General features: G+C 40.0%; 1 protein-coding gene across 1 annotated transcript in view; it reads right to left on the bottom strand.

Annotated features, from left to right (window-relative positions):
• LOC126419684 (unconventional myosin-XVIIIa) overlaps positions 1-22,256 on the bottom strand; it is a 1,310,501-nt gene that overhangs the window by 172,551 nt on the left and 1,115,694 nt on the right. Inside the window, exons 13-15 of the mRNA XM_050086870.1 lie at positions 18,299-18,461; positions 7,695-7,881; positions 5,234-5,398 (exon numbers count right to left, since the gene is read on the bottom strand). Coding sequence (XP_049942827.1) covers positions 5,234-5,398; positions 7,695-7,881; positions 18,299-18,461 — 515 coding nt within the window. The remainder of the gene's footprint in view (positions 1-5,233; positions 5,399-7,694; positions 7,882-18,298; positions 18,462-22,256) is intronic.

The raw sequence follows: 22,256 nt of genomic DNA, 5'->3' as shown, positions 1-22,256 counted from the left end.
GCAAGTCATGCTTCAGCCTTTTATGTTTGTCCAGACTTTGTACAAAGATTATCCATATGGCCAAGAGACAAGTCATACTATGAAACTTCCAGTAGATTAAAACTGTGTGCCGGACCAAGACTCAAAATCGAGACCTTGGCTTGTATAGGCAAGTGGTTTACCAACTGAGCTACCCAAGCATGACTCACGACCCGTCCTCACAGCTTCAAGTCTGCCAGTACCTTGTCTTCTACTTCCAAGCTTCACAGATGCTCTTCTGCGAACCTTCCAGAACTGTTGTTGTTGTTGTTGTTGTTGTTGTTGTTGTGGCCTTTAGTCCTGAGACTTGTTTGATGCAGCTCTCCATGCTACTCTATCCTGTGCAAGCTTCTTCATCTCCCAGTACCTACTGCAGCCTACATCCTTCTGAATCTGCTTAGTGTATTCATCTCTTGGTCTCCCTCTACGATTTTTACCCTCCACGCTGCCCTCCAATACTAAATTGGTGATCCCTCGATGTCTCAGAACATGTCCTACCAACCGACCCCTTCTTCTAGTCAAGTTGTGCCACAAGCTCCTCTTCTCCCCAGTTCTATACAATACCTCCTATTAGTTATGTGATCTACCCATCTAATCTTCAGCATTCTTCTGTAGCACCACATTTGGAAAGCTTCTATTCTCTTCTTGTCTAAACTATTTATCATCCATGTTTCACTTCCATACATGGCTACACTCCACACAAATACTTTCAGAAATGACTTCCTGACATTTAAATCTATACTCGATGTTAACAAATTTTTCTTCTTCAGAAACACTTTCCTTGCCATTGCCAGTCTACATTTTATATCCTCTCTACTTCGACTATCGTCAGTTATTTTGCTCCCCAAATAGCAAAACTCCTTTACTACTTTAAGTGTCTCATTTCCTAATCTAATACCCTCAGCATCTCCCGACTTAATTCGACTACATTCCATTATACTTATTTTGCTTTTGTTGATGTTCATCTTATATCCTCCTTTCAAGACACTGTCCATTCCGTTCAACTGCTTTTCCAAGTCCTTTGCTGTCTCTGACAGAATTACAATGTCATCGGCGAACCTCAAAGTTTTTATTTCTTCTCCATGGATTTTAACACCTACTCTGAACTTTTCTTTTGTTTCCTTTATTGCTTGCTCAATATACAGATTGAATAACATCGGGGATACGCTACAACCCTGTCTCACTCCCTTCCCAACCACTGCTTCCCTTTCATACCCCTCAACTCCTATAACCGCGATCTGGTTTCTGTACAAATTGTAAATAGCCTTTCGCTCCCTGTATTTTACACCTGCCACCTTCAGAATTTGAAAGAGAGTATTCCAATCAACATTGTCAAAAGCTTTCTCTAAGTCTACAAATGCTAGAAACGTAGGTTTGCCTTTCCTTAATCTTTCTTCTAATATAAGTCGTAGGGTCAGTATTGCCTCACATGTTCCAACATTTCTATGGAATCCAAACTGATCTTCGCCGAGGTTGGCTTCTATCAGTTTTTCCATTCATCTGTAAAGAATTCACGTTAGTATTTTGCAGCTGTGAAATGTTACACTGATAGTTCGGTAATTTTCACATCTGTCAACACCTGCTTTCTTTGAGATTGGAATTATTATATTCTTCTTAAAGTCTGTGGGTATTTCGCCTGTCTCATACATCTTGCTCACCAGATGGTAGAGTTTTGTCAGGACTGGCTCTCCCAAGGCTGTCAGTAGTTCTAATGGAATGTTGTCTACTCCTGGGGCCTTGTTTCGACTCAGGTCTTTCAGTGCTGTGTCAAACTCTTTACGCAGTATCATATCTCCCATTTCATCTTCATCTACATCCAATTCCATTTCCATGACATTGTCTTCAAGTACATCGCCCTTCTATAAGAGTATATACTTCTTCCACCTTCCTGCTTTCCCTTCTTTGCTTAGAACTGGGTTTCCATCAAAGCTCTTGATATTCATGCAAATGGTTCTTCTTTCTCCAAAGGTTTCTTTTAATTTTCCTGTAAGCAGTATCTATCTTACCCCTAGTGAGACAAGCCTCTACATCCTTACAGTTGTCCTCTAGCCATCCCTGCTTAGCCATTTTGCACTTCCAGTTGATCTCATTTTTGAGACGTTTGTATTCCTTTTTGCCTGCTTCATTTACTGCATCAATATTTCTTCTGTTATCTGAGGGTTTCTACTAGCCCTCGTCTTTTTACCTATTTGATCCTCTGCTGCCTTCACTATTTCATCCCTCAAAGCATACATGTGGTTCTCTGATCTCCAAAGGTCTCTTTAATTTTCCTGTAGGCAGTATCTATCTTACCCCTAGTGAGATAAGCCTCTACATCCTACATTTGTCCTCTAGCCATCCCTGCTCAGCCATTTTGCACTTCCTGTCGATCTCATTTTTGAGACGTTTGTATTCCTTTTTGCCTGCTTCATTTACTGCATTTTTATATTTTCTCCTTTCATCAATTAAATTCAATATTTCTTCTGTTACCCATGGATTTCTACTAACCCTTTTCTTTTTACCTACTTGATCGTCTGCTGCCTTCACTACTTCGTCCCTCAGAGCTACCCATTCTTCTTCTACTGTATTTCTTTCCCCCATTCCTGTCAATTGTTCCCTTATGCTCACCCTGAAACTCTGTACAACCTCTGTTTCTTTCAGTTTATTCAGATCCTATCTCATTAATGCAGTTTCTTCAGTTTTAATCTACAGTTCATAACCAATAGATTGTGGTCAGAGTCCACATCTGCCCCTGGAAATGTCTTACAATTTAAAACCTGGTTCCTAAATCTGTCTCACCATTATATAATCTATCTGATACCTTTTAGTATCTCCAGGGTTCTTCCATGTATACAACCTTCTTTCATGATTCTTGAACCAAGTGTTAGCTATGATTAAGTTATGCTCTGCGCAAAATTCTACCAGGTGCCTTCCTCTTTCATTTCTTAGCACCAATCCATATTCACCTACTATGTTTCCTTCTCTCCCTTTTCCTACTGTCGAATTCCAGTCACCCATGACTATTAAATTTTCTTCTCCCTTCACTACCTGAATAATTTCTTTTATCTCATCATACATTTCTTCAATTTCTTCGTCATCTGCAGAGCTAGTTGGCATATAAACTTGTACTGCTGTAGTAGGCATGGGCTTCATATCTATCTTGGCCACAATAATGTGTTCACTATGCTGTTTGTAGTAGCATATCCATACTCCTATTTTTTTATTCATTATTAAACCTACACCTGCATTACCCTTATTTGATTTTGTACTTATAACCAGAACTAACACTCCTGAAAGAAAGGGTATTGGTACAGCACTTGCCCGTGAAAGGCATAGGTTCTGAGTTCGAGTCTCAGTCTAGAACACAGTTTTAATCTGTCATGAAGTTTCATATCAGTGCACACTCCACTGCAGAGTGAAAAATCTCATTCTGGAAACATCCTCCAGGCTGTGGGAAAGCCATGTCCCCGCAATATCCTTTCTTCCAAGATTGCTAGTTTTCCAAGGTTCACAGAAGATCTTCTGTGAAGTTTGGAAGGTAGTAGATGAGATACTGGCAGAATTGAAGCTGTGAGGATGGGTTGTGAGCTGTGCTTGCGTAGCTCAGTTGGTAGAGCACTTGTCCATGGAAGGCAAAGGTCCCGAGTTCAAGTCTCAGTCTGGCACACAGTTTTAATCCGTCAGGAAGTTTCATATCAGCACACACTCTGCTGCGGAGCGAAAATCTCATTCCGGAAGTCATAATACAATTCAGATGTGTTCCAAGCAATACAGAGCACTTTGTATTTGTTGCTAAGGCAGAAGGAGACAGCCATACTGCCAATACCAACATTTGCCTTCTATCCAGATTGAAAACCCATCACTGCCAGTCACACTTGGGTGTCGTCAAATTGGCCAGAACATCTGCATCCAAAGTTTCCATATGTATTACAGCCCAAAACTCAGTTGCCCTGACAACATTCCAGCCTATGACAACAACTGAATTCTGTCAGCTGTGCCCAATACAATTTCTTGTTGTTTCCCGACAGAGACCAGTGCCATCCACAGCTGACCATCTCCCAATAAACAGACCTATCTAATGACATAAAAGAAGGTACTAACCCAAGCAACTAGAGAATAATCAAAGACTGTGGTGCCTACAACAAGAGATCAAAATACATGACTGTGGTACTGTAGGCCACATAAGGCTGCGCTACCAAAATTACAAAATACTATGGATGAAAGCAAGAAATAAAGATGGGTCCTTGTGTCTGCTAAGAATTTGCAAGATGTCAGATTTGGAGCCAGGCATGTGATGGAAGTCAAAAAGGTGCAACATTTTGAAGAAAACAGCAGCACAAACATTTTGAGGTGAAACAGATGTTCTCTGTATATGGATAATTGCACTAATCTTCAGTTGCAAATTACGTACAACCCATTTTATTACAGAACAATGTCTCACATTGTGCTGCAGACAAATGAGCTCTATGTTTCAGTGTCTTTGCAGTCCCACAATTTAATCTCTAAGAGAATGGCACCCTGTATCTTTACCAGTGACCTCATTATACTGAAACAGGTATGCCATGTGTCAATGTTACTTTACAGTTCACTTTATTTATTATTTTCCGTACCCTGATTTTTACTGGTTAATAAATGAGATGTATGTGTACTTTGTTGAGGCTTTTATTCAGATATAATGTGATCTAAATACACCACCACAATCTCTTTACTGGGATGTGATCTTATTTTCCTCTACTGACCTATGTGTACATGCCATTCAGCAAGTAAATCAGGATTTATTTAAAGTTTATTATATTACCAATTTTCAGTCTTAGGGAGAAAATCTTTTCTTTTTGTTTATATGCATGTCGAATGGTATGACAATGCTGTCAGTATACAATGACCACTGATGGACAGGCAAAACAAATAGCAAAATTGAAATAAACCAGCACAAATATACACTTGAAAATAGTAAGCAATGGTACAGGCATAATTTTGAATTTCACTGTAACTGCTTAGCATCAGTTTAACTCTTAAGTTTTGGGCAGTAGATAAAACAAATACCCACTGAAGAGTGCTGAAGCATTTATGGCTAGGATTATAGAAAAAGAAGATCTTGTTTTACAAAACTAGATTCAACACTATCAAAAAATTGACAGCCTGCTGACAATGTGAAATGTATGAACATATAATTCTTTGTAACTATTTCTGTGCACAAGAGAAAATCCCATTTCTTCTGGGAACACAAGAAACATACCTGAGACCTAAGCAATGGTACATTGATAACAAGATCCTCAGCATTCCCTGTGCTGCCAGAACGTGGCAGCTGAGACTTTGCATCAGAAAGCCCAGCATTATGTTGGGGCAAGAAACAGTGCACAAACTTCAGCCGAGTCCTTCGTAGTGTTTCAACAAGGCCATCCTGAAAATGTGTAACAGTATCACATAAAACTGCAACAGACCGTGGCTATAATAATTTTTACACAATGAATTCTAAGCTATAGCAAATACACAACAAATTTCTCTTACTTTCAGAGCAATGCTTTTAGGGCAAGCAGGAAAGAGCAAAAAATTGCTGTAGATCCTAAAGTTTTGAAAAGTAAACGAAAAAATATTACAAATGGTTTCTATGTAGACATTAATGACTGGCATAAACCACATGTTTAATCCACATTAGCCTCAGCTTCTACAAATATAAATCTCTAACTAAGGTATTTTAAAACATATCATTTCTTTAGAAACACTCAAGCAGTTTCCTTCAGTGAAAATGTGGGAACTCACAATATTGCCAGTTTCTCTTTGAAAATATTTAGTCTTAGTCTTGTACATCCTATTTGTGTAGTTTTTGATTATTGCTGTAGCCCGTGAAAAGTGGATGGTGGAAAAAGCAATCCCAAATCTACATGATGTGGTTTGGATGGTAGCAATATAGAGATTTACTTCACATAGTACTACTGACAACATGCATATGACTAGCAATGCTTGCTATCCATTACACATTCATCACAGAGGGGTATCCCAACTAGTTCTGATGCTAGAGTAAATAAAGACTATTTTTCTTCCTTTTAGACAACAATTACCCAATAACGTATCAAAATTACTTCACATGTCATGTTATCAAAATTCTTTTTATCTAGACAGTAATTTATATTTTGCTGATTCCTATGGTGTAATTAGTGCTGATAAACTTGTACTTTAAAGAACAATCTGTTACTTAAATTTTCATATACCATATGCTTTAAAATTTTTGAGTCCACTAATAAAATTATGCTGTAACATCAACCTGGACTGATACGAGGCGTGTTTTTTAAGTAAGTACCGATTTGAAATTAAAAAAGGACATGCTAAGATATCTCAATAATTTTATTTTTTACATCAAAGCCTGTACCTTAATCTATGTACTGACGTCATTACAGTTTGATTCTTCCTTGTTTACACTGTGTACTGAGTGTTTAAGATGCCTCCAATAATCATGAGCCCCGCCGACTGTGAAGTATGGGCTGTTATAAGATTTCTTAGTGCTAAAGGGATAAAAGCGATCGATATTCATCATGAGATCTGTGCAGTTTATGGAGAAAACATTATGAGTGATGGAATGGTAAGAAAGTGAGTGAGAGCATTTAAAGATGGCTGCACAAATGTGCATGATGAACAATGGAGTGGGCGTCCTTCAGTCGTTAATGAAAGTTTGGTGCAGGAAGTGGACAATAAGGTGAGAGAAAACAGACGCTTTACGATTTCCTCATTGCGGGATTGCTTTCCTAATGTTTCTCGTAGTGTTTCGTATGGCTTGTGACCGAGCACTTGAATTACCGAAAATTGCACGCATGTTGGGTACCGAAAATGTTGACGGATGCGCCAAAACCAAACATTTAGACAGTGCATTGACTTTCCTTGAGCAGTACCATGATGACGGTGATGATTTCTTAAGCCAAACTGTTACGGGTGATGAAACATGGGTGGCCTACGTCACACCAGAATCGAAGCAACAGTCCATGGAAGTTGAGCAAGGGCATCGTTTTGCTGTAAGACAATGCCCTCTGCACGTGGTGAATCAGACCAAATATCTCCACACATCTTTTCGATGGAAAACTCTAGATCATTCTCTGTACAGCCCCAATCTTGCGCCCAGTGACTACCATCTGTTCCTGTACTTGAAGAAACACCTGGGCGGTCAGCGTCTTCAAGACAATGACGAAGTCAAAACAGTGGTTTTGACAGAAATGATGTAGGAAAGTAGATTAAGGTACAGGCTTTCATGTAAAAATAAAATTATTGAAATATCTTAGCATGTCTTTTTTTAATTTCAAAACGATACTTACTTAAAAAACACACCTCGTAAAAACAACAAGTTTGCTGATCATGGACATGTACTTGATTTTACGTAATATGGAGTAATTTGAAAATTACTCTAATTTGAAGATGTTCAAATTAAAGGAAAAATGTTCAGACTTTATCATGAAGCTTATGTCTATGACATAAGAACACCTGAGAGAATATCTTACAATATCTTAAATTACATTTTCATTTCAGGAGATAGGCAAATACAGTGTCACATCATTCTCCGTCTGGTGGAAATTAGTAATTCTTGCAATCAAACATTTTGCCAGTAGCAGTCAGAAAATAATAACTGTTAACATTACTTTAAAAAAAGTGATTCCACTGTGCAGATTGATTCAAAAGAAGCATCAGCAGTGAAGAGTTAACAGTGTACTCACCACAGTGAACTTGACTTGCAGGCAAACAGATTTTCGTTTGATACCCGCAGCTCCAGCCGTGAATGTTCTGCGTATGCTCGATGCTCTCCTTAGTGACTGTGTGCCTTCAATTCCCACAACTGAGCCACCCAGCGTGCTTGAAACTCCGGTGCCACGGATACTCACAAACAGCTGGCTCATTTCTTCCCTGCAGAAGAAAATTATGCAGTAATATTTTAAGTAATTTGAAAGCAGCAATAACAATCTACATTTTAAAAAGAATGAAACCCACTTGAAAATGGAGGTACACTTGCAGTTCAAAGCTTTTTTTATAACTTCCTTAGCGAACATTGTATGTGCTCTGTAGTTAGATTAAAATTACTTATTAGTTGACACTCCATATCTTGGAACTTATAACTCCCAATAAGAACTCACGATGTCACTATTTCCAGTCCGCAACAACAAAGCATCTGCCACTTGCAATTTCCATGTGATGCACACATAATCTGTTATTGTGTACAATAACTGGTGGTCAATTGAACTGCCACCCGCAAAATGCATTTTGCCAATGTTGTCCGAGTCTTAACCAAGGCATAGCTGATAGCCACAATGGCAATGCTGGAGTGCCATGTGAAAAAAGTCAAATAAGAAGCAGTTTTAATCATAGTGGAGGTTTACTTTCTCAGGTAAACATCAATTAACTAAAGCTCCTCTTTTATCTGTTTGGAACAATATCCTACATTTCATATTAGTGGCAACAAAATGCAAATTTTGTAGTACTGCTATTGTCATTTCAGCTCATCTTATTCAATTTGCATTAAATTCTAAATTTATCTTCTTTTTTTTTATTATTGTTAGCATACTTAAACTGATCACAAGTTCATATTCCAAAGACATGGGCATTTTATCTAGGCATCAGAATTTCAATCCTTACATGCTTAGGCCTACAAATTCAAATTTGTAGAAATTATTGTATGCTTTCTTTACTATCTTCAACAACCTCAAAAATCATAATTCAAAACCGTGCTTGCAGATTTCAGACTTTCTTAGAATTTTCGTTACTAGCTAATGTCTTTCTGATGCAACAGAGTATCATATTTCCTCTCTGAATATTTCACTGCACTTACAAACACACTTAAATTTTGGCATACTATGCATATTTCTCTAGTTCCCCCCTTTTCGTATTCATTCTAGAGCCAAGTTCAAAATCAAGAATTTTTTCATTTAACTCTAATCTTTCTAAGCATATTTGATTATCTTTAAGTTGGCTTTGCTATTCTCGAAGCAGTAAGAAAAATATAAGGGAAATATCAACTTTATATATTTTGAACTTCTCCTCAAATTCACATATGTAAAACAATAATTTTTAATCCAATGTCCCTCATATGTTTTTTGAAGTAGTTCTTCGAACAATTGTCAGTAATGATGAATCGATATTTTAGAACATTTTAGTATTCTTGAACTTTTCTGTTTCTCATTCTGACTTAGTTAAAGTATTTCTTCCGAATTTCTTCGTCATTTCTAGTCATCAGCAGCTAGCACTGGTCAACCAAACCCATTCAGTTTCTTCATATATGTTGTCCCATCCTATGTGGAATCACCTTATCTGTCAGTGTTCCAATGCTCCCCACAATATTTGTTGAAAACTCTCTCCTGTATTCAGGAATATTTAGATGCAAGTGATTTTTGATATGTAGGAATGGTCACTAGAGATTACAGAAGTATTCTATGTATGTTTCCTATGTGGAGCATGAAGCTTTACAAGAAACTGTAAAGAGAAATTTGGTGTTCAGGCAAGTATTCTTTCATTGAGGATTTCACAGTTTTTACTGTTTTGCAATAAATAACATTCTTCAAATGATGTTTCCTATTTAAAATAGTTAGCTAGAAAGAAATAAGGGAATGAAAAGAAATAAAAGGATAACAAAGATTATCTAAGTGGTGCCAGTAAAATTAGCGATAGTAAATATACTAGGAGACAAAAGTCATATCATGCAGTTACTGTCTGCTATATACATATATTATGGGACAGTCTGACTCTGCAGTCTTTAACTAACATTTTAATATTCTTCAGCAGCATCAGCTATGATAGATGATTATTATTTTGAAGGTTCTTTAAAATATGAAAGATGTGCTCCACTGTTATTTTAGATAGTTCTTGTTCAACATATGTGCAGGATATGAACCTTTCACACTAAAAGAGAACTGACCAAATATGTCCTGACACAAATTCTCAAACTTTAATGTGAGAGACTACAATTGTTGTTATAGGTGTTTGTGCCCACTTATTAACCAACTGCAATGGTATAGTGACAATTTGTGCAATTTTAGAAAAGGAGAGCCAGAAACTGAAGATAAAACAGTTCTACGAAATGGCTGAAGTAACTACATAGCACTATACTTGAGTGCATAGTATCCCACTGGTTACCACACCTACCACCCACAGTGGACATCATTCGGGCCACTATGGCAAGTGTAGTACACGTCGACATTCAAACGGTGCACCTACAACTACATCAGATGGCTGAAATGGGCAGCACAGACAGTGACTCTCATCACACAGTCCACTGTGTGTATGCAGCACTATGCCAGAAACATCTGACAGGGATACCGTATTTACTCAAATCCAAGCCGCACCTGAAATTTGAGACTCGAAATTCAAGGAGAGAGAAAAGTTTTAGGCCGTACCTCCAAGTCGAAACAAAGTTGGTCCATAGTAATATGAGACACAATGTAGGTCGAATGAATGACGATACAGCTACAGTAGTTTGGTTCGAGACGTAAGCTTAGCAGTTAAGCTTTATCAGGTAGCCATTGCTATGCGTCAGGCGCTCTGTCCGTATTTATACGGGTACCCTTCCTTTTTCACGTGCTTCGTCTGGTTTGAACTTATTGGTTATTTTTCTTTGATCTGATACCGTTCTCTTTGTTATAGGTGTTTATGTCACTCTAAGCTGAAAATGCATTACTGTACAGTGTCATGCATTTTTTGTCGCATTCTGATAATGTGTGTTTATGACCAGTCGCCACTCGAGGCATGGCTTGCTTTTGTGCACGCTACCGCCAGTTACAATTACAAAACAAAAGAGCAATCGTCTCATTAGCAAAACAATGGCAAGAGACTGCTATTTGTTGTTACTTACACTGCTGCTTTCTTTGATAATGATCAACAAGAACCAAATAACAGACTGTGTATGATAGATGTTCTGAATGAGGATTTAGCAAAAATTTTTCTCCATTTGAAAATCTTTGCAGACGCCTCTTTAGTACATTACATTCGCACAGAAATTAGAGTTATCTTAGATTTAAAAATCTAGTCAATTGCCGTGCTTCATTTCTGACTGTACCACTATTAGGCATAAGAATAATACGAATATAAACATGACATGATATGTATATTCTTCCGCGTTTGCTGTTGTCTCACTCTAGTTTTGTAGTTGATTAGGCAGACAGGATTTAAATGAGATAGCAGCAAACACGAAACAATACATGGCAAAATGACTATATTCGTATTATTCTTACGGTGAAGAGAATACTGCATGTGATTCACAATACATAAAAGTTCCTATTAGCAACCATCTCTTCTCTCAGGTAGGAAAATATTCAGAACGTACAGTTGGCCATGTTGACAAACAACCCAAACAGTCTTGCCAGTCGGATTTTCGTAGTACATTGAAATGCTGCTACATTTGAAGATGAACAATACGGAACTTGTATTTACTTCGTTGGATAATGTATGAAAATGCAGTGGTCGAAACTTGGGGCGGAGAAAAAAGCTCATCTTCCACCTTTTTTTTAAATTTATTTACTGACGCATAGGTTTTGGCGCCAGTATTTATCTTTGAGCTTGCAAAGCATGCCTGTGTAGCGCTTACATATATTCGATGGCAGAACTTAGTTGTGGTGGCAACTACAAACTTTTTTCAGAACTTCCGCATACTTTGCACTCGATTCTAAGCCGCAGGCGGTTTTTTGGATTACAAAAACCGGAAAAAAAGTGCAGCTTAGATTCGAGTAAATACGGTAGTGACTATATAAGGACTTGCACAAGGCTCCAGGCCTTCAGTTGTTTGTGTGTTCTTTACATGTAACTACCTTTATTGTAATCTTGTTGTCACTCTGTGGCCCAACAAATTGTATCTCTTATGACTGCCTCTTTCTTAGTGTTCCTTAGAACACGGGTGGTATCAACAAGGGACGTATTCTTGCATTTTTCAGGTTCTGTGGTTTTCTGCCATTCGGCTCTTTCATTTAGACTTTACTCAGTCCATTCTGCAACAACAGCAGGGACATACAGCTGTACCAGTGTGCTTGCCTTTTTCGATAAGACTAGTTTGCTGTCCTCCTACCGCAGCTATCATATTGCAGCTGCGCGGCTGAGCTTCACGAATTCAGTTTTAAGTGTCGTTCGTCACAGTGAAGTCTCAGGAGTCTTATGCAGATGCCATGATCAGAGACACAATCAGTCATTCAGCCCCAGATAAGGTGGTGTGTCAACATGCCCTTCAGCTTGATGACTCTACTTTCGAAGAAGTTTTGAATACTGCACAGTCACTCAAGGTCTCTCACGCTACAGACCACCAGTTAGAGGCTTGGAGTGATTTCACCATTGTTGAAAGCATGCAACCCTGGCACATGGAGCCTATCATGCTTGGGAGAGAGTAGGTAGCTGCAGCACAAACAAGCCAACTGGGTCGACTCGGACAAACACGTCATCAGCAGCAGAAACAGTGAATGCCACTTCCTTCATGCCCCTCTTGTTTTGTACAGCACAAGCAGCCAGCCTGCCCCAAGCAGTGGATCTCTTCCCCTCCCCACCTTCCCCTCCCCCCTGACCCCCCCCCCCCCCCCCCCCCCCAGATGGCAAAAGAAGTGCTCTTGCTACTGCCTATGTCTTGAACTTATAAAATTCTTTAAGTTCTTGTATGGCATTTCATTTAATTACCAACGATAAGCCCTTGATTTTCCCCTTTAGCCTGCCAGCATATTTACCAGACAAAATCTCTCACCATCTTCCGCATCAACCTCTGTTCTTGACCCAGATCCCAATGGGTCCTGGCCCTGATTTGACCAGGAGAAACTGCTTTGTTTTCGACTGAATATGGAGACAAGACTCATGGAGAATAGTTTTCCCGTCATCATGTCCTGTATTGCCTCTGCTGTGGCAGTGGAATCACTGCTCCAGCAGGCTATAGGCATGCTACAACATGGCCCTGATATCGGACCCACTTCAGATTTTTTATGCATTGTGTCATGATCTCTCCCTCCTTGATGACATTATTCACCTGTCAATGGAGGGGTTTACTTCTCATGCTGGTATCCCAATGGCTCTGTGGTGGGAGTTCCTCCACTTATTACATCAGCAACACTGACCGATGTCTCGCACAAAACTGTTGGTGCGCCATCAAATGTTTTGGCCAGGCATTGATCAGGAGGTGTAATCCCTTTTCACACACTTCCACAAGTGTTCATGTCAGCAGGCAGCACCACACCCTTTTTTAGGCCTGGTCAGCCCCTAGGCAGCCTTGGGATAGAGTCCATTCCTTATGACTTTTGATATCTATCTATAACAGCAGATGCAACTATCGAGGCTCTGTTTACGATATTTTCCATATAAGGCTTCCCTTACACCCATTCTGGAAAATGGTCCTCAGTTTGTGATTCAAGGACTTTTGTACACATAACAGCATTCACCAAGTCACAGCACCTCCATTCCATGGCTTGTCCAGGCATTTGAGATGCAGGTGCTGAAGTACTGGGCAAGGAGGCTCTCTCATTCTTTTTTTAACTCTTACAGTATGATGTGATGCCAACTGAGGCCAAGAGTCCCACTGAGCTGCTGCACATTTGTCAGCCACTAACACTGCTCAAACTTTTGCTGCTGCGCAGGTCTCCTCCAGTGGCACTGATCTTGCTAAGTTTGTGACCTGTCTGGGCCAGGATGTTTGGAAGGCAAGCTCGCTGGGTTTCGTCTCATCCACAGCCAGTGCAGTTTGAAATGAAGATCACCTAGTGGCACACCACGACAACCAGCTACATCCCACGGTGGGTGTAGGACCCCTCCTTGAGCCGTGGGCCCAATGCCTCATACTGCATCAGCCATGGCTGCTCCAAGGTCTTGCAGGCCATGTCATACCCATCTACCCCAGTGGTCAGGGCTTCATCACCACAGATGGTGGGTTTGCTTCTTGTGGAAGGAGCTAGCACCTTCCACTCTGCTGAGCAGGCACTTCCAATGGTGGGTATAGAAGCTAGGTCTCCATCACTCCATCACCAGAGCCTCTCCTATCCAGTCCACCGTTAGTACTGCCCAGGCCAGCACCCTTCATCGTGGGCTCTTGACATCTGCCAGATGGCTCCCATCCACATCACCAAAACTGACCACCAGTTGCCTTGCAATCCGAACATAGTGCGGTTGCCAGTTCACTTTCGCCCCAGGACATCTCTTCAATCATAGAATCATGGACGGTAATGCATTCCCCCCTACACACACACACACACACACACACACACACACACACACACACACACACACACACACACACACAGAAGCAGGGGTGTGTTATGCCTACTGTCCATAGCAGTTGTCAGTCGGACCACAACTGCAAGTGTAGTGCGCACTGATATTCAAGTGGCATGCATGCAGCTAGCTGAAGTGGCTGCCAGAGGCAGCCTGATCACCAATCCCCATCACCTGTGTCTGAGCATGCATGTCTTGACACAAAAAACAGAGCCACTATTTCACCTTTATAAAATATATTTTTATTCTTCAAATTTATCACAATTTAAGAAAAAATTACATGCCATTGTGTGTTTCTTTTAAGCTGATTCTCTTTGGGAATCATGTATATGTATTTGCTGTATGACTGTTCTCAAAATGCTCACTGTGCACAGACCTACAAGCACATATCTATCACATTACCACAGAGCATCAATGGAAATAACTGCAATCTGCCGTGACAGTCCCAGTGTACAATTTTTTAATACAATGAATATCTGTTTTATAGTTAATTTGTATTTTGCTTCATCTACATCTACATTTATACTCTGCAAGCCACCCAACGGTGTGTGGCGGAGGGCACTTTACGTGCCACTGTCATTACCTCCCTTTCCTGTTCCAGTCGCATATGGTTCGCGGGAAGAACGACTGTCTGAAAGCCTCCGTGCGCGCTCTAATCTCTCTAATTTTACATTCGTGATCTCCTCGGGAGGTATAAGTAGGGGGAAGCAATATATTCAATACCTCATCCAGAAACGCACCCTCTCGAAACCTGGCGAGCAAGCTACACCGCGATGCAGAGCGCCTCTCTTGCAGAGTCTGCCACTTTTTGTTGTTACTTTATTTAGAACTGGGATCTAGATTTTCAGTGTTGTACTTGCCGTGGATTATAACTATGCCTCTTCACTGTCTAAAATTTCACAAATCGAGATAAACTGATATATGTTAAACCTGCATAGAGTGTGACATCAGATCCAACCAGTGAACAAGAAGTAGTAAAGGTGATTAAAAGTCTCAAGTGCAAAGTGTCAGCAGCTGAAGAGTAAGTACCAGTCTCTCTCACGATCTGTAATACTTCACAAATTTCAAAGCTCTTCGCCTACACTGCTCATTTATCTTTCACTGAGAGAGTGTTACCCCATAAATTAAAAATTGTAAAATGTTACCTTTATTCAAGCATTCTCTGAATTATTTGAGAGATTAATGAAACAATGAATCACTGAGTTCCTAAACAACCACAAACGACTGAATAGTAATGAAAATGGCTTTTGGTCAGGAAGAAGTACAGGAACAGTAATAATGGATTACACAGATGAAATAATTAGAAACCTGTGTAACTACAGTAGTGTTGTAGGAGTTAATTAAGATTAATTTAGATCTTTCTAAAGCTTTAAGTACTGTTAGCAATAAAATTGTTTTACAAAAGTTGGAAGTAATGGGGTAAAAGGGACACACAACAAGTGAGTTCAGTGATATTTGCAAAATAGATTGTGGGTTGTGAAGCTCACTTAAGCTCATCCTTATCATAAAATCAAACCAGTATCAGATGGAAATAAAGTAAAAAAAGGTGTACAACAGGACAAACCTAAGGAATTGCAGCTAAGATCGTGCTGTTCCTGGATGACACTTGTGTAATAGTGAGTGGTGTTAAGGTATCTGTGTTTGCAAGAACTGGTCGAGTTCTTACATTCATTGTTCAATGCCAACAGGCTGACCCTTAATGTGAAAAAAATACATTACATTCTATTTGGAAAAATGAAACATACTGAAGGTCTCCAACTGGTGCATGGTGGAAATGAGTAGGGATGTAGACTACGCAACAGAACTCTCCCAGTAACTCAGTTCTGCATTTTATGCTCTGAGAGTCATTTCACAAGTATGTTTCTCTGGAGATACAAGAATGGCTCATTTGGTTACTTCCAATCCCTTGTAGCTTATGGAATAGTCTCTTGGAATAAAACTGATAGATGATTAAATGAATTTTTTTCATTGTCAAGAAGGGCTATTTGAACCTTTTCATACAGCTCCACAAGGGCCCACTGCAAGCCCATATTTAAGAAGTTGAGTATGCTTACATTACTCTCATAATCTTGGAGTCCTGCAAACTACAGCAATTACCATGGCTATAATATTAACAACCACAAGTCCCTCCACAGAGAGTGAGCAAAACCAACTCTTAGACAAAGACACATGAGCCACTTTGGTGACATTCTTTATAATGCAAAGCCAATAAACAAAGAGGTTGGAGAAAGAACTGGCTTTTACTGTACAGTTAAAATCATTCGTTGTTGAGTAGTGTTTCTGTTGTGTCGGTAGCTGGGCCGACACCGTGAAGTTGAGATGGCTGAAAAGGCAAGCTAGACTAACGCAGACGGGCGTGAAGTACTGGAACAGGATACGTAATTAATGTTAGGAAGAAAAGTACGGAGCAGGTTTAATACTTAACTTTACTAAATCATTGAGGTACATCGATCTTGACGATACACAGGAGACTTTAAGTACAATCACTGTATGGCTAATGGCGCCTTGCTAGTTCGTAGCCATTAACTTAGCTGCTGGCTATTCTGTCTCTCGGCTAATGAGAGAGAAAGGCTTCGTACATCTGGTCGGTAGCTAGGTTCTCGTACAACTGGGGCGAGTGCTCTCTCGTATCACGAGACCTGCCTTGGTGGTGGCGCTAGGTCTGCGATTACACAGTGGCGACACGCGGGTCCGACATGTACTAAATGGACCGCGGCCGATTTAAGCTACCACCTAGCAAGTGTGGTGTCTGGCGGTGACACCACAGTTTCTACAGTGGAAACAAATATGTTAGTTTACAGAAATACTAGGTTCTTGTTTATTCTCGAGCACTTTTCAATCTGTTAGTAGCTGTACCATCTATGCTCTATTTGTATCTGCACAAGAACGTTTCTGCTGTTGGCTTCCCATTTTCTCTGTTTCAGATGTACTGAAATTCACCTACTCAAAGAAGGCTTCTGTTGCAAGATTATTTGAGATGGTTATAGTGCTGTATTTGTATGTTCATGTGTTTATACTTTCAGCAGTGTTGTATTATGCGTTCATGTGTTTCCATGTTTTGTAAATGTAATACAATGAAGTTTAATGTTCTAGTTATATCACTGGTCATATTTCTGGTGCATGCTTAAATCTCCTTGAAAGCTAGGAATATGTAGTTTTCTTTCTCAATTATATACCAAGCAATATGGCTAGTTAGTGTTAATGCACTGGACTCACTCTCAGTAGCAGTAGGGTTCGAACCCTACGTGGCTGTCCTGACTTAAGTTTCCCCCAGCTGCTAAATGAATGCTGGAATGGTTCTGTTGATAAGATCATGATAGTTCTGATCTATCTTCACCTAGTCCTATTCTATTTTGTACAAATTTTTATACGTATATATTATTTCTGTAATGTGTCTGATATGTCTTGTACTGTTATGCTGAATTGTCTGAGGATGAATAAATACATAGAAATAAAATAAACATTGTCTTTTTTATGTAACTGTACACTGACTTTGGTATATACCAGTGAGTGCTGCAATTCATGAGCCCAGGTGACTTTTCCTATATTTCAAACCTCCAACAGGTGCACTTTTGCACCATGCTAATCTCTGTGCCCTTCAATATATGGGTAGAACACGTACTTACGTGACACTGAATGGAAAAATGGTTCTGGACAGTAGGGATGCTCACCAGTGTGACCACTCCATCCATTGTTACTATTTGTGACATTTGATAGCAACTCTGTCATGATAACATTGTTGTCATTGACAACTGACACTGGTGGCAGTGTTTTTCACCAAATCTGGCACTTAACATACACTGTTGATATTGAGGCACTTGAGAAGCCCAGCAGCTAAACAATCTAAGAGCTGCACTGCCTCAAGCATTAGGCAACTATGACCTTGCCATGCTCGAATGCACTGGTAATGTGCACCTTACCCATCCCACATTGAACACTCCTGCCAATGGGCAACACAAAATCTGCCAAGGTCATAGTCTCATGACACACTGAACTATTCTATTTACTGAGCCAATAGGAGCACTCTCTCCAATACAGCACCCATCCATAATTCTGTTTCTCTTAAGTGCGCACTGGCAGTGTGATGGTGGTATCATCAACTTACTTGGAAGACTCCTGGAGCAGTGTGGCAGCATTTCGAACCATTGGATTTTCTCGAGATGCTTTGAGCCAACCAGTTGCTGTATATAGTACAGGATTTGTGCCCTGTAAATGCTGCAAGACGAACTGGTTGTGTCCAGGAGCCTTGCGCAACAGCAGCTGGTGTTCTGAAACAAAAGGGCCCAAATAAGGACAATTATGCTTTTGTTATACTGTACATAAAAACACAGTTAAAATGACTGACGTTCTCATTAAAATCAAACAATGGAAAGAACACATTTCTACTCTCCATAAAGATGACACATTGAGCTGCAGACAGGCACAACACAAAGATAGTTGCAAATTTAGCTTTCGGCCAAAGCTTTCTTCAGAAAAGAAAACACACACGCACATTCACACAAGCAAGCACACTTCACGCACACGATCACGTTCTCCAGCAGCTCATAATGAAATGCAACTGTCACACTGAGCAGCAGGGAAGGGGAAGGGATGGCAGGGTACAGGTGGAGGGGGTGGGGGTGGGGGGGATAAGAGCTCTGTCTGGTGGAGTGAGCAGGGGACATGAAAGGGGAGGAGGTGGTAGGACAGAAGGGGTGGAAACTGTAGACTGATGGGTGTGAGGCCAGTAGGTTACCACTGGCTGAGGCCAGGATAATTTTGAGATCGAAGAATGTGTTTGTCAAGATAACTCCCACCTTTACAGTTCAGAAAAGCTGGTGATGGAAGGGAGGATCCAGATGGCTTTGGTTGTGAAGCAGCCACTGAAATCTAGTATGCTACGTTCAGCTGCACATTTGCCACAGGGTGGTCTATCATGCTTGTGGCCACAGTCAGGCTGTGGCTGTTCCTCTTGGTGAAGAGCTGGTTGTTAGCTGCACCAATATAAAGAGCTGTTCAATGATGGAAGCAGAGCCGGTATGTGGCTTCCGATGGAGTAGGACAAGTCTGTGACAGGACAGGGCTGGGTGGGTGGATTGGGCAGGCAGGTCTTGCACCTGGGTCTTCCACAGGGATATGATCCCTGTGGCAAGATGTTGGCACTGGGAGTGGCATAGGGGCTAGGACATTGTGGAGATGGGATGGGCAACAGAACACCACTTTAGCAGGTGTGGGAAGGATCTTGGGTGGGCTGCACCTCATTTCAGACCATGATGATATGTTTCAACAGATACTTTCATTAATTGTTTGTTTAGGTTAGGATGCTTGATATTCTCTCTTAAAGCTTCAGTCTGCAAATATTCAAGTCATAGCAAACTGAAACTGTGAGAAGATCAGTCTGGATTCTGGAGAAATGTAGGAATGTGCAAGAGAAGACTGACCCTAAAGCTTATATTAGAAGATATGTTGAGGAAGAGCTAACATGCACTTATAGCATTTGTATACTTAGAGAAAGCTTTTGACAATGTTGACTAGAATACTCTTTTGAAATTCTGAAGGTAGCAAGGGTAAAACAGGGAGCGAAAGGCTATTTACAGCTTGTACAGAAATCAGTCAGCAGTTACAGGAGTCAAGGGACACAAAATGGGAGCAGTGGTTGAGAAGGGAGTGAAACGGGGCTGTAGCCTATCCCTGGAGTTATTCAATCTTTACACTGAACAAGCAGTAAAGGAAAACAAAGAAAAATTTGTAGTAGGAATTAAAGTTCAGGGAGACAAAATAAAGACTTTGAAGTTTGCCGATGACATTATAATTTTGTTAGAGACTGCAAAGGACTTGGAAGAGCAATTGAATGGAATGGACAGTGTCTTGAAAGGAGAATATAAGATTAATATCAACGAAAGTAAAATGAGGATAATGGAATGTATTCAAATGAAACTAGGCATTGTTAAGGGAATTAGAGGAGGGAACAAGACACTTGTAGATGAGCTTTGCTATTTGGGCAGCAAAATAACTGACGATGGACAAAGCGGAGAGGACATAAAATGTAGACTTGAAATAGCAAAAAAAGCATTTCTGAAGAAGAGAAATTAATTAACATCGAATACAGATTTAAGTGTTAGAAGTCTTTTCTGAATGTATTTGTCTGAAGTGTAGCCATGTATGGAAGTGAAACATGGAAAGTAAACAGTTTAGACTAAAAGAGAATAGGAGATTTCAAAATGTGGTGGTACAGAAGAATGTTGAAGATTAAACTGGATCAATCATATAACTAATGAGGTGGTCCTGAACAGAACTCTGGAGACATGAAATTTAACCGAAAGAAGGGATCCATAGATGGGACACATTCTGAGACATTAAGGGATCACCAGTTTAGTATTGGAGGGATGTGTCAGGTGGGGATGGGGATGGGGATGGCGGGTGGGATTGTAGAGGCAGACCAAGAAATGAATACAGTAAGCAGATTCAGAAGGAACTAGGTTGCAGTATTTTTTTGGAGAATTAGAAGGTCACACAGTCTAGAGTGGATGGAAAGCTGTATCAAACCAGTCTTCGGACTGAACACCACAACAACATTCTGGTGCTATATGTCATAGCATTTTGGTAGAGACAGTGGAGGACATCAGACAAGGGTTTCTCAGATTTTCATGTAAGTCAGTTCGACAGGCGTCTAGACAACTTATATCCCGGCAACACTGCATCATGTAGTATATCATCATCGTTTTCTGCTTATGAAGTGCAAATTCAGCAGCACCTGATGCTAAACAACAAACCATGCCTAAAACAATTTGCTACAGTTGTGCTGCAGCGTACTGGCATGAATGCCAGCTACTTGGAAAGATGTTCACTCTCAAATGAGGTAGTCTTTCATGTATATGGAAGAGGTAATTGATAAAATGTTCTGACTTGTGGCTGAAAACATCAACATGCTATCATGGAAAATGTTCATGATAGCCCTAAAGTGGACATCTGGTGTGGGCAAATGTTGGATGATTCCTATTTGAGGAAAACACAGTGAATGGGCCAGTATATCTGGACACATAGGAGCAGTTTTTATACCCTCAGATACAAGACTTGCAACCCATCATCATCTTTCAAAAAGATGGAGTTCTGCTGCACTGGTCAGCAGTTTTCACAAGGTCCTGGTTACAGGATTTCCCAATCGCTGGATCAGACATGAAGGACCCAGCGCTTGGCCACAACATTCCCCCGACTTTACATGAAAGTGGTTGATAGTCTTGTGTGAAGAGGTCTTATGCAATTGTGGTAGTGACAGAAGACATATTACAAAGAAAAAGGCAAAAAATTTAAGAGACTTCATACTCTTCATGCAACAAACGGTTCCTAAGTACAGGTGTACTGATACGTTATTTAAGATGTTCTAGTGTATCATGAATTTCCATTATAATATCTACTGTAATTTTTTCCTGGGGCTTTGTAATGTGAAAGCTTTGAAAGGGAAACCCTATATTATTGATCTTTTGCAAATGAAAGCTTATTTTGTTTCAAACAAAACAAGTTTCACCTATTCATGATAGGCAGCAACAGTTGTTTTTATGTTTCCTATTCTTTTTGTCTTTTGGGTCCATTGGATGGATAAACACAATAAAGATTTCCAATTTATAATATGTTACAGTTACACATTACATTTCTTCTTGCCCACTGCACATGACCATGCTGCAGTGTGAATCTTTATTATGATTGTCTAGGTTACAAAAGAACCAGTCTATTTTCTTTATTTCCCCTTGTATTTATTCTGAATAGTATGAGGTCTGCTTTTCAGAATTTGGCAAATTTTATTCAGTCATTTAATTCTGTGCACTCGATAGCTTAATATCAATCAATCAATGTCCTTCATGATGACGCAGTCATCAATGTAAACTAACATGTTTGATAGACATGTTGGTTAACATGTGAGTTAAAAAGAAAATAAACATTCAGTTGCAAAAGAAGGTTAATATTTGTTTTTATCTACATGATAAACACAACTGAAGTAGTGACTAGAGAAGAATGGCTGCACATATTAATAGCTCAAGTCTAGTGATTTAACCAGTGATTCATTCCATGAATTGTGTCTCCTGTGG

This window comes from Schistocerca serialis, chromosome 9, assembly GCF_023864345.2.
Source record: "Schistocerca serialis cubense isolate TAMUIC-IGC-003099 chromosome 9, iqSchSeri2.2, whole genome shotgun sequence".
Classification (NCBI taxonomy): Eukaryota; Metazoa; Arthropoda; class Insecta; order Orthoptera; family Acrididae; genus Schistocerca; species Schistocerca serialis.
This window is presented reverse-complemented; position numbering and strand designations above follow the sequence as displayed.